General features: G+C 57.0%; 1 protein-coding gene across 6 annotated transcripts in view; it reads left to right on the forward strand.

Moving 5' to 3' along the window:
• TBC1D2B (TBC1 domain family member 2B) overlaps positions 1-16,589 on the forward strand; it is a 54,495-nt gene that overhangs the window by 32,444 nt on the left and 5,462 nt on the right. For 2 of the 6 annotated variants that reach the window (XM_073227274.1, XM_037013586.2), the window contains 8 exons: positions 33-265; positions 832-1,311; positions 5,199-5,309; positions 6,182-6,375; positions 8,855-9,349; positions 11,532-11,649; positions 14,418-14,603; positions 15,978-16,099. In XM_073227274.1, coding sequence (XP_073083375.1) covers positions 33-265; positions 832-1,311; positions 5,199-5,309; positions 6,182-6,375; positions 8,855-9,349; positions 11,532-11,649; positions 14,418-14,603; positions 15,978-16,099 — 1,939 coding nt within the window. The remainder of the gene's footprint in view (positions 1-32; positions 266-831; positions 1,312-5,198; positions 5,310-6,181; positions 6,376-8,854; positions 9,350-11,531; positions 11,650-14,417; positions 14,604-15,977; positions 16,100-16,589) is intronic. The other 4 variants (XM_073227275.1, XM_073227276.1, XM_017660823.3 and 1 more) reach the window with 4 other exon arrangements.

The following is a 16,589-nucleotide window of genomic DNA, read 5'->3' on the forward strand; positions in this document are numbered from 1 at the left end:
GCGTGTAAGAAACAAGTTTTGTTTTCATGTAGGAGCGACTGGCTCAGGATTTCCCTTTGATTTGGGACGTATTCCCTACAAAGGAAAGCGCCCTTTGAAAGACATGATTGGTTCCTACAAAAATCGTCAAAGTGGTGGCGACCCGTCCACTGAAGGGACGTCAGGCCGTGGCGGTGCCAGCATGCCGGCCCCAGAAACACAGCTGCAGGCGCAGAGCCAGCAGGAGGAGCTGGAGCAGTTGAGGAAAGACCTCGCCAGTCAGAAGGTATGTGTCCTCCCCCGGGGGCAGGGGACCGAGGGCCAGAAGAGCAGAGCCCGCCTTCCTGTTCCTCTGAGTGTTCCATCGCCTGGAGGGTGCTTGTGCCCTAAGGGTTTATGTTGCCGTGGCCTCCGTGATGCGGCTGCTCTGCTGGCCGTGTGTTCAGAGACACTGGGATTTCCCGGGAGAGCAGGGACCCTGCGGCGAGGGTCGGGAAGCCACTCCCGCAGCCCCGCAGCCCTCAGGAGGGGCTTCAGCCCAGCGCCCGTTAAGTTAGCCTTTGTAAGAGTTCCTGCATCCTGTTAGACAGGGTTCCTTCTAAGCTAATCAGACTGACTGCACTAGACCACTTAGCGGGCCGGGCGGGTGGGCTCACATGTTCTTACAGACGGATGTTTACCGGGAGGCGTAGCTAATCACCGTTTGCCTGTTCACTCTCCCGTTTCCTGTCCCTGTTCCCTGCAGACGGTCTTTATGGGGCACCTGTTTTTTCCTCTGTTTTTGAGATCCTCCGAGAGGAAGTTGGGTATAAAGTGTTTCCAGTAAAGGGTCTGCCTTTCCTCTGATTCCAGCGATGGCTCCGGGGAGAGTTGTCACGGTCTCTGCTTTTCCTCCCTCCCTGGCTATCTGCCCCCCACCCTGTCCTTGGCTCCCAGGAGCTTGTTCGGCTCCTGCAGCAGACCGTGCGGTCGTCCCAGTACGACAAGTACTTCGCCAGCAGCCGGCTCTGCGAGGGGGTTGCCGGGGACACGCTCGAGCTTCTGCACCGAAAGGACGACCAGATCCTGGGCCTCAGCAGCCAACTCGAGAGGTTCCGCCTAGAAAAGGAGAGCCTCCAGCAGGAGGCAAGGGCCCTGAAGGGCAAAGTGGGCGACCTCAGCGAGCAGCTGGGCATGCTGATGGAGACCATCCATGCCAAGGACGAGGTGATCATCAAGCTCTCGCGGCAGCTCAGCGAGGGGGAGGGCGGTGCGTCTTCTCCCACCTCTGCGCCCACCTCCCCGTTGGCCGCACCTGCCCCCAGGGACCTGCTGGAGCTGGACCGGCTGAAGGTGAGGCAGGGCGTGGGCGCTGGCTGCTGGGACTGCCTGCCCCCCGGTGTCTCTGGAGCGCGGGCCTCCTCTAACCTGGCATGACAGCAGAGTGCTGTGCCTCCTTCTTAAGGAAGTATAATGACTTACAGGCAAATAATTAATAGTTTTCCAGGAAGCCTCCTTGGAAATTGCAAGGCTTAGTCCAGGGGTGCTGCCGTGGCCCGGAATGGTTTTGGATCGACCCCGCCCTGCTCTCATGCAGCCCACCCTTCCCTTCTTCTTTTCCTATCCCTGAACACCGTCATTCCTGGGCACCCACAGGTGGCTTCTTGGCACTTCTGATCTGGAGCACACATGACACCATTTGCACAGCCTGCCTGGGACCCAGTGGGGCTGGGAACCCTGGCCCCAAGCAGGCCTGGGAAGGTGCCCCAAGCTGGGGGTCCTAAACCCCGAGGATGCACACAGAGCTCTCCCCCCAGGCCCCTCTGTGGGCTGCCCTGGGGAGGCATGCTGATTCCTGGGAGGAGGTGACTCTCCTGGTCATTCTTCGGTGGTGAATAGCTCGAGGCAGGAGTGTCCTTGTGCCTGTGGAGAAGCCTGCCAGTCGCGGGGCAGCGCGGAACAGCCTCAGGCCACTGACATGCAGTCCCGAGAGAGGGTCCTCAAAGTCCTGCTGCCCCTGAGCTGGACAAGTTCCCAGTAGAGAAGTGTCCCCTGGGATATGGGTCCCACCTGGCCCCAAAGTCTTCCTCACCTGTTTACCCTGTTTTGCAAGTAATTTGGCACAAAGGGTGTTTGGCCCCCAAATATAGTTTATCCCCGCAGGCAGAGGTTCGCCTCTGCTGACACTCCTGCGTATCGGCGTATTGTATATTTTTGTATATTATTGTTGCATTTTGCAACAACTTATTCAACATCAGCTAAAACCTGTATTTTGCAAGCTTGTCTATTTTGCAGCATTAGAGGCTAACACGGGCGTTCCCAGGCACAGGGGCTGGGCGGCATGCCCAGACCTTCTCAGCTGAGCAGGGGCTGAAGGGGGGCCGCCTTGTGGATGGGCTCAGCTCCTTTGGGATGTGGCCAACAGAGTTCATCAGACTGGACTTTTTACCCTTTTCTTTATGGGCTGGTTTGGAATCATTTTATGATTTCATGACATTTTTTTCTCTAAAATTTCTCAACAATTTTTAAAGCCATGGCCGCAAGGCTGTGCAGAAGCAGTGGGGCCCATGGGCCTGGGTGGCAGACCTCGTGTCCCCTGACCTGTCCTGCCCGCCCTGGTCAGTGCATGCGCCCAGGGCATCCCCTGAGCCGGGACACTGACCCCTGCTGTGCACCAGAGAGGCAAGCAGGCTGGGAGGCACGGAGCGCTTCAGACCGTGTTTGCTGTGCCCCTCGCCGCCCTTCAGCCAGGTGGAATGTGGATTCCAGATCCATCTCTAGCCTTGACCCTGGATCTACGTGGGGAGCGGCACTGCGTGTTGGGGATTTTTATTGTCACTGTGACCATCTGGTTCTCACTCCGTAGCAGGATTTGTGGCCTGCAGAGTTCTGTGTTGGAATTTGCTAACCTTTCTCTTTTGGTCTAATGCTGGTTACTTTCTGTTTCTGTAGTGTTTTGGGGAACTGGCATTGGTCGGGGTTCTGCCACCTTAGTGCTTTTTCCGCATTTCCTCCCCGGCCTCGCCCACGCTGCAGCCCTCCCTCAGGCAGAGTGCACTGTGTCCCATGGGCTGTCCCGTGGCTGTCCCCTGGCCGTACCCTGGCCATGTCCTGTGACTGTGTCCCATGGGCTGTGTCCCCTGGGCTGTCCCCTGGCCGTGTCCCGTGGCTGTGTCCCCTGGCTGTGTCCTGTGGGCTGTGTCCCCTGGCCGTGTCCTGTGGCTGTGTCCCATGGGCTGTGTCCCGTGGGCTGTCCCCTGGCTGTGTCCAGTGGGCTGTCCTGTGGCTGTGTCCCATGGGCTATGTCCCATGGCTGTGTCCCCTGACTGTGTCCCATGGGCTGTGCTTACTGGTGACCTCAGAACTGTGCACCTCTGCCTGGTGTCACTGCCTTGGTCAGCCTTTGTCCTGGTGCCTGTGGCCTGCTGTTCCTCACGTGTCTTCATGAATACGGCCTTCTCTTCTTTGGACTGTCATTCATCCAGCCACGTACTGGGCTTTGTGCTGTGCTCGGTCCGTGATCTCCTGAACTGACGGTTCAGTTCAGAAGCACAGAGATAAAAGCACAGTTGTAGGGCAGGGGCCATGGGGTAGGGGCCCTGGAGCAGACGGCTGTGCCCAGGCCTCACCGTGGGTGGCTGAGTCCAGTCTCTGCCCCTGCATGTCCCGTTAAACACACTGTGTTCCCCATAAAGCCCTCATGCACCACCTGGCACCCCGTAGGGTCTAAGGGACGTGATAGTCATCGTTCTAGAGAAGAGCCCTGAGATAAATCCGCCAGGCTTGCTCAGATCACAGCACGGGCAGAGCAGGGCCATGGGGGCAATCGCCCACTGCCCCAACCCTCAGCCTGCCCCTCACGGGTGCTCCTGTGTTGCCCCCAAGCTCACATCCCTTCTGCCCACCTGCCTTGTTATATGTTTGGCTATTGTTTCCAAATAGGAGGATGCTGAGGCCCCAGGAAAAGGAGAACACCACGACTCAGATCAGAAAAAGTGTGCAGACCTCTTTTGGGGTTTGCCATTGCGTTTCTTGAATATGCGGTGATGTGAGGTCTTGCTGAGACTGAGAGGGTGTGGTGCACAGCAGAGCCCGGGAAGGGGCTGAGGACGGAGCTCCCGGGGGCCCGATCCCAGCCCAGGGCCCAGCTCTCCGGAGTCCGGCTCCTGACATGCTTACGTACTTGCAGCCCCCTGTGGTTCAGCTCCTCACAGAGGAGAGGTTTTCATGCGATCAGGAATCTCATAGACCTGTAAAGGGACCATGGGAATATTTTCAGTTCTCTAGTTCCAGGGGAAATTGTGTGCCCTCACGGTGGCTTCCAGCTTGGCGCCTGGGGCGCAGCTCTCTGGGCCACAGCCACGGTTCCGTCCTGGGAAGGCACAGATGTGGTGCCTTTCCTGAGCCCCCTGGCCAGCCCTCGGAGTGTTTCTCCCATGGCTGAGTGACTCTGGTCCCTCAGGAAGGTCCGAGTGGGGAAGAACGTGTTCAGGGAGGGCTGAATTTGGTACAAGCACGTGGAAACCCTGCCCAGGTGGTCAGAGGCCCCTGCTCACTCTCCGTGCTCTGGACCAGGGGCTGAAACCAACATGAGGCGTCCAGAATGAGCTTCTAGTTGGATCTGGCAGAGCTTGTTACCAGCTTGTGACCCACTCTTAAAAACACAAAGAAGTGGCACAAGTTAAAAATTGGCGAATTTAGATGAACATTGTGTTCACTGAACTTTCATTTCAACTTTAACGTAAGTTTGAAGTTTTTTAATGTGAGGAAGTTCTTAGACATTGCAGGTTGTAGGAAGCCATGCCTAAGTAATCTTTTGGTGAAGGGTGTTGTATTTGTGTGTATCGTTTTCCACATAAGCTAGGTAAGTGAAAATGAGAACCTACAGAAAGTGCATTCAGTTTCTAGTTAAAAAAGAAATGAACACAGGCATTGCTTTTTAAACCACCTCCGTGAATGTGGCTCGATAAAACGTTTGCACAGATTCAGGACATAAGTCTACCTTCTGCTGTGTGGTCGGTTGAGAACAATCACCATTAGATAAATTCATTTTCCCCACGTCCTTTGTGACAGCATTAGCCCTACCTTCTGCCTCCGGCCAAGGGCGGCCACAGAGAGTGACCAGAAAGTGCCTGACAATCAGCTCTTCGGGCTGTTTGGTGAGGGGGCAAAATATTCATCACATGGAATAATTAGCCAACAGCCAGTCAATATGAATTAATGATTTTTTTCCCCAACAGGATAGTCTACAGGGATATAAAACCCAAAATAAATTTCTAAATAAGGAAATCCTGGAACTCTCAGCTCTGAGAAGAAATGCAGAGAGGAGAGAGAGAGATCTGGTGGCAAAGGTGGGTCAGGCCGGGCGTGTCCTGTCACCCAGTGGGAGGGCTGGTTTGGACCACGTTGGATGGGCATGCCTCAACCCCGTGCCACCCTGTGCTGGGTGGGCATGGTCACCGATACTGATGGGTTTAAAATAGTGCCCGGCACTCTGGACTTAGCCTCACTCTGTGATGAGGACAAATAGAGGGGGCCTGGGGTGTGGCTTCCATTCACACGTAATGGAGTTTACGGAAAAGATTAATGCAATTCTAAGACGCCCCAGATTCAGGTGGTTTGGATCTCTGCTGTTGAGTCATGTGAACCAGTTTCTTACCTGTAAAGGGGGACAGTGAGGGTGATGCCTCCCCCGTGAGCCTGACGGGCTTGGTGTGAGACGGGCCAACACTGCAGTTATAATCGCAAAACTCACTGTCAGCAGCTGTTGCGCACCTTACGTGCCTTCTGAACGGTCCCCAAAGCGCCTTTGCAAACCCTGATCCCATGTCCTTTCCACGGGGACGTCTGACTTGTCTGATAAGGTGGCAGACGGGAGCTGGTCCTGGGCCTTCCTGGGAGTGTGCTGATGTAGCCCAGGGCACTGCTCATGGCCCACATGCCAGGCGGCACTTAGCTTGACCTCTGTGACTGGCATGTGGCCTGGCTCCTGCTGGCCCTCTCACGCTGTCCATCCAGGGGTCTTATTACCAGCACCTTGTCTGTGCCAGACCCCCTGGAAGGGGGTGGCCCCGTGGCAGGTAGCCTGTGGCATGAACTAGTCTCCTGTCTTTGACACAGTCTCTGTGGCTCACTTCCAGTAGCTGTGGGCGTGTCATTTGTTGATGGTGAGGTGCTCAGGGCTGCTTTTCCTGGCTGGAAATCACCACCACTCTCTCTCCAGTATTCTAGCCTGGAAGCCAAGCTCTGCCAGATAGAGAGTAAATACTTGATACTGCTCCAAGAAATGAAGATGCCGGTTTGCTCAGAAGAGCAGGGGCCTGCTCAGGACGTCATCGCCCAGCTGCTGGAAGACGCTCTGCAGGTCGAGAGCCCTGAGCAGCCAGAGCAAGCCTTCATTAAGCCTCACCCCGTCAGGTAAAGGTGCTGGCTCAGTCTGCTGGCGAGTGGGACCTGCCTCTGAGGTCCCCGTTCACGCAGAACTTGGCACAGCTCTGTGAGTCTCATTCGGCGCTCTTGACAGGTACTGTCGGTCAGAGCAGATAATCTCCGCATTCTCGCCATGATGATCGGCGGTAAAGCTGGACTCAGCCAGGTCTTTGGGCTCCAGGACCTTTGTCCCGCGTGCCGAGGCAGGCAGCTGCCTCAGTTCTGGGCCAGCCGCAAGAGGAGCCAGCTTCCGGGGCTGAGGGACCCTCTTCCTGGGCTCCTGGGATGCCGCCATGGGCCCCTGGGTGGGGAGCTGGCCTGCTTTGTGAGAACACCTGGGAGGCCTGACCCAGTCGTGCCGCCACGGAACCCTTATGGCCAGAGTGCCCTTGCACACTTACGGTATCACTTGTAATTTCAGAAAATCACAGACTCTAGGGACCTGAGATGAGTCTTGGATTAAGAACCTTTGTATCCTAGTTCCGGAAAAATGAGACTCATGAAATACTAGAATGAGGAGAAATCTGCAGATTCACTCAGTCTGCTCTGTTCCACCCCCTGCCACTGGGTGGGGCCCTGTGGCCCTGTGTCTAGGCCCCTGGCTGCAGCTGCCGCGCCCCTGCTCCACGCAGTGCCCCAGCCTGACCTGACCTTGTGGCCCTGAGTGCCCCAGGGTCTGTGTGGTGGGAGCTGCGTCCCAGGCTTCCCAGGCTGGTGTTTAATGCCCAGTAAGGTGGACGTTTGTATCCTCTACAAGCGAGGAAGCTGGGGCTGGGGAGAGCAGGACCTGCCAGGGTCACGAGGCGGCTGGGACAGGACCAGCCCGGCCCATCCCTGGTCAAGGGCCCATCCCCTCCACGTCCTGCCACGTCCTCAGTGGTGGGGGCCTCCAGGAAGGCATCCAGTTCTGAAGGCATGGGTCTTCCCCTGTGCGTTTCTGGTCTCTCGCTATTTCTGTTAATCTTGGTAATAGAAAATCTCAGGCAGACAAAGTTCGCAGTCCGCAGCAGCCCCCATGTTCAGCCGTCACCCAGGTTTCACAGTGATTCATGTTCTGCACCCTCACTTGGTCTTACTCCACCCCCACAGTTTTCTTTTCTGGAATATTCTAAGGCAAATGCCAGGCATCATTTCACCTTTAAACATGTCAGTGTGTATTTCTAACTGATGATGCTGTAATACACGAATGTACCCTATTCCTGTGTTTTTGCAACTTGCTTCTTTCAGCATCGTTTCTGAAATCGTCTGGGCTGTGGCAGCCCCGGGCACTGCTCTCCAGAGCCTCCCACAGCCTCTCACACCTGCATGCAGGCCCCGGCTCCGTTCTACCATGCAGCCTGCATGTCCATGTGCGAGGGCCTCTCTCAGGTGTCGACTCCTGGCCTCTAGGGGCTTTCCTCTGTGCTTTTCACGTTCAGGGCTTCCGACATCGAGAGCGCACACCCAGCTGCCAGGTCCAGGTCCCAGAGTGCCTGTGCGAGTGTGCACCCCGTGGTGAAAGGCCCTAGGATGGTTTTCTGTGGCTGCCCGAACACGATATCACAAACCCCATGGCCTAACACTGCGCATGTTTGCTGTGTATCTCACAGTCCTGTGGGCCAGCAGCCTGCAGGCCACACTTAATGGAAACCAAGGGATCAGCAGGGCTGTGTTCCTTTCTGGAGGTTCTAGGGGACAGTTTGTGGCCTTGCTCATTCAGATTGTTGGCAGAGCCCGGTTCCTGCAGCTGTGGGACGAGGCCTCCGTTTCCTTGCTGGCTCTCAAGCGCAGCCGTTCCCAGCTACTGGAGGCCGAGTGCGACCCTTGGCTCGGGGCCCCTTCTTCCAAGCCAGCCGCGGAGGGGCCGGCTCCTCGAATGTCACATTCTCTGGACTCTTCCATCACTGCGTCTCAGGCTGACTCCTCTGCCTGCCTTCTTCACTTTCACCCACCCTGGTGGTCTTTGAGCCCACCCGGAACCCAGCACCCTCTCCCTGTCCTCGGCTCTGTGGCCTGATCGCTTTGCCATGCGACACACTCACCGGCTCCAGGGAGTAGACGTGAGCTTCCTTGAGGCCAGCACTCTGCTTACAGATATTTTCTCCCTTGTCCTTTCGCCTTTTAAAATGACATTTCTTGGACATAAAAGTTGCACACGTGTGTCTGTATGATATGTAAACACACACATTCGTGCATCCAGATCTACTAGCCTTATAGAATCCTTGCCCTTCACACTTAGGGCTTTAAGCCATCTGGAACTGACATTTTTCTGTACAGTATCAGAAAGAGACCGAACTTCATCTATTCTGTATAGTCGCCGGTGCCCTCACCCCGTCTAACAAGCACACCCATTTCCCCACCCACCCTCAGCGTCTTGTCATTTAGCAAAGCACCATTTATCCGCGGGTCGATTCCTAGGCTCTCGCTGCCACGTTGGTCTTTCCTCCAAGGTCCTATCAGCTAATGTTCCCTTTTGCTTTCTCAACAGTGAATATGATATTTATGGGTTTAGGACCGTCCCAGAGGACGACGAAGAAGAGAAGCTGGTTGCCAAAGTCCGGGCGCTGGACCTGAAGACGCTGCACCTGACGGAGAACCAGGAGGTGTCCACCGGGGTCAAGTGGGAGAACTTCTTTGCGAGCACGGTGAACCGGGAGATGGCGTGCTCCCCAGAGCTGAAGGGCCTCATCCGGGCGGGCGTTCCACACGAGCACCGATCCAAGGTGTGGAAGTGGTGTGTGGACCTCCACACACGCAAGTTCCGGGACGGCACGGAGCCCGCGTACTTCCAGACGCTGCTGCAGAAGGCGCTGGAGAAGCAGAACCCCGCGTCCAAGCAGATTGAGCTGGACCTGCTGCGGACACTACCCAGCAACAAGCACTATGCGCGGCCCACCTCCGAGGGCATCCAGCAGCTGCGCAGTGTGCTGCTGGCCTTCTCCTGGCGCAACCCGGACATCGGCTACTGCCAGGGCCTCAACAGGTGGGTGTGCGGCCTGGGGTGCCCGCCCTTGGGACCCACATGCCTGCCGGCTCCTCCCACCTGCTTCACTGGGAAAAGCCGATGCTTTAAGGACCTCAGTGGCGGCAAGCGGCTTCAATCCTGTGGCATCCCCGTGCTGGAGTGATTGAGAGCAACATGCTTTTGGAAAGCGTCAACATCAGAGTAATGTTACAACCACTAGGCTTCTTGGTTTGATCCTGCCCCAGGTTTTGAGCAGAGTAATTGCATATAGACCCTGATGCACGAGGTGAAACCCGTGGTCACCCCTTGTTCACACAGGATCTTTGTGCATCAGCGAGTCACCCCAGACGATTCGCTGGCTGACACTGAGCCTTGAAGAACCCAAACTTGTCTCCTTTGGACCAGACCCTTCCCTTGCTGATCTGGGTTTCCTGTCTGAGCTGAGCAGAACAGGTGGGCTGGGAGCCCCACTGCCCTCTGGGGCTGCTCCCGTGCCTGGACTCTGTGCTCGGTGGCCTCTCTCCTCACGTCTGTCTGCTCCTGAGCTGCTGACACGCTTTCTGCCGCCTCTCAGCGCCGTCTGCAGCCACCTGGGTAACCCTATCAGATTGAAGGCAGGACCAGGCCTGTTAGGAATGTGGGTAGAGTGTGAGGAGAGGCCCCTGTGCATCCTTCCAGAATCCCCTCAGCCACATGAATGAACTGAGTTTTGAATCTGATATTCACTCCGGCTGCTCCTGGGCCTCATCTGTGCCAGATGATGACCTCCAGGCACAGGTGGCTGTTTGCCTCTAAGATAAGGCATTGCAGGAAGGAACATTCCAGACTGGAGTGTTTCTTGGCTAGGGCCCGAAACCACATGGTTCTAAGAGGGTATTGCCCTGTGGTGGTGAGGACAGGGCAGCCTCTCTGCACCCTGAGTCAAGGGACCCCGGGCTGCTCCTTAGAGACCCATTTTTTAAAAAGCCTGTAAATAGGATACTGCCAAATAAAGCGGTCTTGTGCTAAAATCCGCAGCGCACATTGTATACTCAGTCTGAAAACTTGCAGAGTTTAAAACCCTGGGAACCCGGAGGCTCCTATAGGACAGGGGTGTGGCTGTTTGATGAACAGCAGCGCCCCGTTTTTCTGGCGTTGTCACGGAATCTGTTCCTCCAGAAAACTCAAGCTTTCTCTCTGTACTTCCACCTCCATTTAGGGCCCCTACATTTCCACCATCTCTTTAGTACATTGCGCACATGCCTTCTGGGAGCCCAGAACTTTAGTGAGGACTGTTAGCCTTTCCTGTCCCTAAGTGGTTCATCCGGGATGTCCTTGGAGGCCCTGCCGCGGTTTGGGAGTCTGTGCTCCCCAGCGGCCTCGGGGGTGCGCGTTTGGTCCCTGCGCTCACGCACCCCGTCTCTCCCTCCTTTCTGCCTTTCATCGCCTCTGTGCTCCATCTCATTCGTGCCGCTGGGGCATCCCCTCCGCCCAGCCAGGTCTTTTCTTTCTACCCTTTGAGACGAGTTTATTCCAATTTTATCTAAGAAAAGAAAACATTCTGTGAAGTGGCTTTAAGGTGTTCCTGTAAGTGACACAGAAGCTTCATGTCACGAGTGAGGTCCTTGGGTGTGACGAGTGGACGGGGCTCTTCTCCACGCATCCCTTCCTTCCGCTCTGAGTGCCTGTTCAGGGACACGTCTGGGACTGATGGAGAAGTCACCTCTTGAGTGTTAGTGTAAACCTCTAGACCTGAGACGCCATGACAGCGGCTGCAGGGTCCCTGCTCCCGCCCAGTATAGCGCTGTGCGTGCAGTTCTTATCAAACCCCTGAGTGGTTCTGTCTGAAGCCCCATCTCAAGCAGAACGGTGTCAGGAAAGTTGTTTTTAAGCCATCCTGTCTCTTACAGTCACCTCTGCATTTTTTGTGCATAAAAGGATAAGCTGCATTCACAAAAATCTTAAAACGAAAACACTTCTTTTTAACGAGGCCAATTGATCATTGGGAAACAGGTCCATCGTCTTTAAATGAAAACCAAGGGCGGGGAGAGGAGGGGAGGGGAGGTACCTTTGCTCTCGAACTCCATGCAGTGCCTCGCTTGCCAAGGAGCTTGCTGTGCTGTTTGTGGGCAGGCTGGGAGCAGACACCCCCATGCAGCCTGGCCACGCTGCCCGCCTCCTCCTAGTGCTGGCTCTGACTTTGTTCTCTGCCTGCTCGTAGGCTGGCGGCCGTGGCCCTCCTGTACCTGGAGCAAGAGGATGCATTCTGGTGCCTGGTCACCATAGTGGAAGTGTTCATGCCTCGAGACTATTACACGAAGACTCTCTTAGGATCCCAGGTACTTCTGGACTTGCTGTGCCCCAGGCAGCAACGTGTACAGTTAGAGCTGAAACGTGACCTGCATTAAGCCTCGGTGGGGGGCCCGTGCACACGGCTTCAGCAGCTGAGCCCCGAAGAAGGTGCACAGTAAGGCAGGCACCCCAGAGACCCTGCCCTTGGAGGGTCCACCTCACTGCCTTCTGTTACCCCTCTGCCACCCACCCCATTTGCTCCCAGGCCAGAACCTGCCAGCCTGCACTCCTCTTTCCCGCTCCTGCTGTGGGGACTGGCCTGACCACTGCCCTCTGCCTGGTGGTGGAGTCTGTCCCCCACCGTGTCTCCCACCACTGCTGGGCCCCGGGCTCCCCTTCTGCACCCAGCCCTGCCTGCCCACTGAGCTGCTGGGAGCAGTGGACCCTGGGACAGGACACGTTGCTCCGGGAACTTGCAAGCATGCGGTTACACGGTTCCACGGTTCCGCGGTTCCGCGGTTCCGCGGCTGCCACCACCAGCGCCCTGCTTGCTGCCCTAGGAAGCTCAGCCCGAGCTCGCAGGCCCCTTCCTCCACCGCGGCCCCGCCTCCCCAAGGCCATGTGAGGCCGTCTTCGGTCCCGTGGCTCTGGCACAGGCCTCGGTGACAGCTGGTGCCTTTCTGGGTGGCCCTCTTGGCTCTGAGGGCTGCAGCCCAGCCATGCGGGGTCCCCAGCACCACACACAGGGCAGGCGTCTCGGCCTCTGGGAGCTTGCTGGTGGGAGCCTGGCTTTCTGGGGGCCGGGGGCTTTCCTCCTACGGGTGGGTCCCTCTCCCAGCTTCGTGGATGTCCACGGATCCCAGGAGAAGCTCTTGGGTCTCCCAGTGTCACTTTGCCGATTGGCTGAGAGGTCATTTTCAGGGGGAGTAGCATGTGAGCTGGGATACCACAGTGGCTGATGAGGAGGTGTCCCTGTCTGGTGGGACTGAGAGGACAGTAAAGAACGTTCTAGGTGTTCATGGACACCTGGTGCTGGCAGCTTGAAAGACGCGATGGAAAGCTTGGAAGGGTCAGCGTTTCAGAAGCACTGGCCTGAGCTCATTGAGGGGCACAGGGAGCCAGGGCCCCCTCCTCTGAGCCGTGGAGTTGGGCCGCCTCACCTGACATCCGGGTGCCTCAGCTTCCCCATCCATGCCACATCCACCCACAGAGTGCCTGGGGGATACGTCCCAGTAGCTCCTCAGAACATTATAAAAACTTGATGGGATTGTTGCTGATGTTGTTACTGTGGGCAGAAGGGACGTGAATTCAAGGTACTCCTTGCCTCACGCTGTCACATAAACTCGACTGTGACTTCTATGGAGCTTCCTTCCCCTGACTATAGAAGTGACAGACACTCACTAAGGAGAATTTGGTGACATGGAAAAGGCTACCCTGCCCACTGGAGAACCCAGTTAGTGTGAGATGTTTTTCCTGTTGGCATTCCGCTTGTTTCCAATACGTCAGGCGTCCAGACTCAGAGCACAGGGTACCGTGGCTGCCACACACTGTAGCCTGAGCATCCCTGTGCCATCAGATACTTTCTAGCCGTCATATCTGGTGGCCGTATAATACTGCGTCGGGTGAGTGGACATGTAGGCCCCACTCTGCGCTATCCGTGCCCCAGAGGGACGGCTGCAGACGTCTTACAGACGGCTCCACGCATCTGGCCCTGTTCTCCCCGCCTGTCCTGGGGGTGGCCCCCCTCCACCTGGGCTGCAGAGGGGCCTCCCGCCCTGCCTCACTCTCCCCATCAAAGCTTCTTGACGCCTCAGTTGCCTGCTGTGATTTTCAGGCATGGGTAGAGGAATCGGTGTAGAAGGTTTATGCCAGCTTTTCTGACAAATGAAACTACAAAGGCTAGAACTGAAGGCGACGTGGTGCATCCACTGCGTGGGGTTGGGGTCATCTGTGGGCATCTGCTCTGTTCTGTGCTGACCCACAGCGAGGTTCCCTGTGGGCCATGAAGGCTGGGGAAGGCTGAGGCTGCTGCCTGCTCCTCTGTGCCATGCTCCAGCTTCTGCCAGGCTGTGCTGCCCCCCAGGCCTGGCCGGGAGCCTCTGGCCGTGAACGCTCTATGAGCACCCCTTCAGCAGAGCCCTGCCCTCCAGCCCTGCCCACACGCCCGGCTGCCCCACTCATCTTTGAGCTCCTTGAGATCAGGGCTCTGCCCAGTGCCGGCCCTGTGCCTAACACAGCAACTTTGATAGTTTGTGTCTCCTGTCATTCTCACAGCAGCCCCATAAGAGAGGGGCCATTGCGTGCAGGTGAGGCTCAGAGCTGCCCAAGGCCGCCAGCTAGTAAGTGGTAGAGCTGAGACTGACACTCGGGTCCACCTGGCTTGGGTCCCTGCCACCCCCGCTGCCCTGCCAGCCAGTAAATACTCACTGAATGGACCTGGTGTCGCTTCCCCTGTGGCCCAGGACTTGGCTGTATGGGCTGTCGCACCAGGACCCCCACCCCCGAAATCACATGTGGATTAGCCGGACTGTCTGTTCCCCCAGCTCTTGGCTGTGGCTTGTTTTTACAGAGCATTTTGAGTGTAGGTGTGGGTTTCAGGCCACAGAACCCAATCCCCACCGCTCCCTGGGGAAAGGGCCGGATCAGCTGGCACTGAGCGCCTGCAGCGTGTGCGCCAGCCACTCTGGGGTGAGCCCACCGTGCCCTGGACACAGCTGGGTGGCTGCACATTGTGGCCGGAGGCACCCCGGCGCCTCAGCTCGTTTGCGAGGTGCTGTGGCAGGCCCCGTACACGCCTCCCTTCCGCCCCTTCCAGGTGGACCAGCGAGTGTTCAGGGACCTCATGAGTGAGAAGCTGCCTCGGCTGCACGCCCACTTGGACCAGTACAAAGTTGACTATACCCTCATCACGTTCAACTGGTTTCTGGTGGTGTTTGTGGATAGTGTCGTCAGCGACATCCTCTTTAAAATATGGGACTCCTTCCTTTATGAGGGACCAAAGGTGGGTCTGTGCCGCGTGGCCGTGGGGGGCGTCAGTGCCTGCGAGGGCTGGCTCACCTGGGATGTGTGAGGGCGACCAGGGGCCACAGCGGTCCTGGCAGCCTGCTGGAGGCAGGTCTGGGAGACCATCATTTGCTCATTCATCAAACACAGTTAGACTGAGCCAAGCCCTGTGCCGGGCATGGGGGCTTGATGACTTGATAGCCGGGTGGCAGTACCATCCCCACTGTGTGGCTGAGGAGGCAGAGGCTCAGGGACAGACTCGGGGCCGACTTCGGAGCCTTACCGCCCACGAGCCTCCCACTCAGCCTGTTTTATGTTTTTAAGAACTCAGTTTGTGAAAAAATAACACAGGATAAACTCAAACCATGTGCTTGAGGGCCTGCAGTAGAAAGGCCATCTCCAGGCTCCTGGGTGCTCTTCTCAAAGTGTTTTGTGTGTGTCTGAATTACGGGTTTTTTCAAACTTCCTGTGTTGTGGAGCTAGTTCCACATCAGGGCATATACATGTTTCTGGTCTCCTGCCTTTTCAGTCTGTGCTGTGACCACATATAATCACGTCCCCCTGCGTGTGCATCTGTAGGTCTGGGCCTCGGAGTGGGTCAAGGGCACACCTGTCTGCAGTTTTTATCAAGAGTGCCAAATTGCCCTGCAGGGAGGGCCTTACCAACTTCTACTCCCACCAGCAAAGTTTGAGTGTGTATATTGCCGTACACTCTGCCCAACAGTAAGTTACCAGCTTTTTAATTTTTAAAAAACGATTCTCAACCAGAGACTATCCTGCATTATTATTTTCCCTGTTGAGCCATCGGTAGGGATGTTAAGAGAAAGAAAATCTGTTTGAACTGTAAATATCGCTTTCGGAAGAAGAGGAAGTGCGGGCCGGTGCGGACCCGCCGCGCGCGTAGATGCGGGCAGAGCCGCGCGCACCGACGCAGCTTGAACTCGGGAGACTGGCCAGGGCCTGTCCTCTGGCTTCAGACACAGTGCCCCCCCTCCAAAAACAAATCAGTTTTTAAAAATCTCTCTCACATACTTAGAAGTCGGTAATTCAGACCCTAGTTTCAGTAGCTGAGATAAAAACTGCCTCTGGAGCTGGAGCTTTTCTAAGACTCTCAGAATCAAAGGACCCTGGTTTTGATTTTGTTTGAAAATCGTTTCTAGTTCTGTTCACCTTGTGATGAGAAACGTTGGCTTCGTAGGGAAGGACCCCAGAGGTCTGTCCAGAGAGCTGACCCTTCCGTAGGAAGGGCGCCTCCCCCGTGGAAGCCAGGGGTCTGCCCCCGGGGGTGTGCAGGCTGCCCGCCGGCCCTGGGAGGCCTGGACGGCCCGGAGCTGGTGCTCCTCTGCCCACAGGCCTCCCTGTCTCCCCGCAGGTCATCTTCCGTTTCGCCCTGGCACTTTTCAAGTACAAGGAAGAGGAGATCCTGAAGCTGCAAGACTCGATGTCCATCTTCAAGTATCTGCGCTATTTTACTCGCACTGTCCTTGACGCTCGGTGGGTCCTTGGCGAGAGTCCCAGGCCCGGGGTGGGGTGGGGCCCCCCAGGAGTGCAGCTAGGGTGCTCCTTTGGAGGGGTGGGGACACCGGGAGGCCTGCAGGACGAGGGAGGCATAGGAGGACAGTGAGCAGGACTGGCAGCTGGGGCCGCAGGGTCCAGGAGGGAGGGGCAGGGTGGGGGCTGGGGGCAGGGGGCGGGGCCTGGAGCGGGGGGTGGGCGGGCCCAGGCGTGGAAGCGGCCCAGGAGGTGGAGGCGGCCTGAAACGGCAGGAGCCCTGGCTTCCTGGCCTGGGCCGCCGAGCTCCAGGCTCGTTTCGCCCCTTCCTCCCCAGCCACGTGGTCGCCACCTGGCCGTGTGTCCCCGACCACAGCTGGCGGCCACCCTGCCTCCATTGACCTGAGCTGGTGGGGTGGGTGGGGAGGGCCTCTTGATTGCGAGGCCATGTGGAAACCCACCTTTGTGCAGGTGGTATGAGCACCTGGCAGCT

The sequence above is a fragment of the Manis javanica genome, chromosome 18 (assembly GCF_040802235.1).
Source record: "Manis javanica isolate MJ-LG chromosome 18, MJ_LKY, whole genome shotgun sequence".
Classification (NCBI taxonomy): Eukaryota; Metazoa; Chordata; class Mammalia; order Pholidota; family Manidae; genus Manis; species Manis javanica.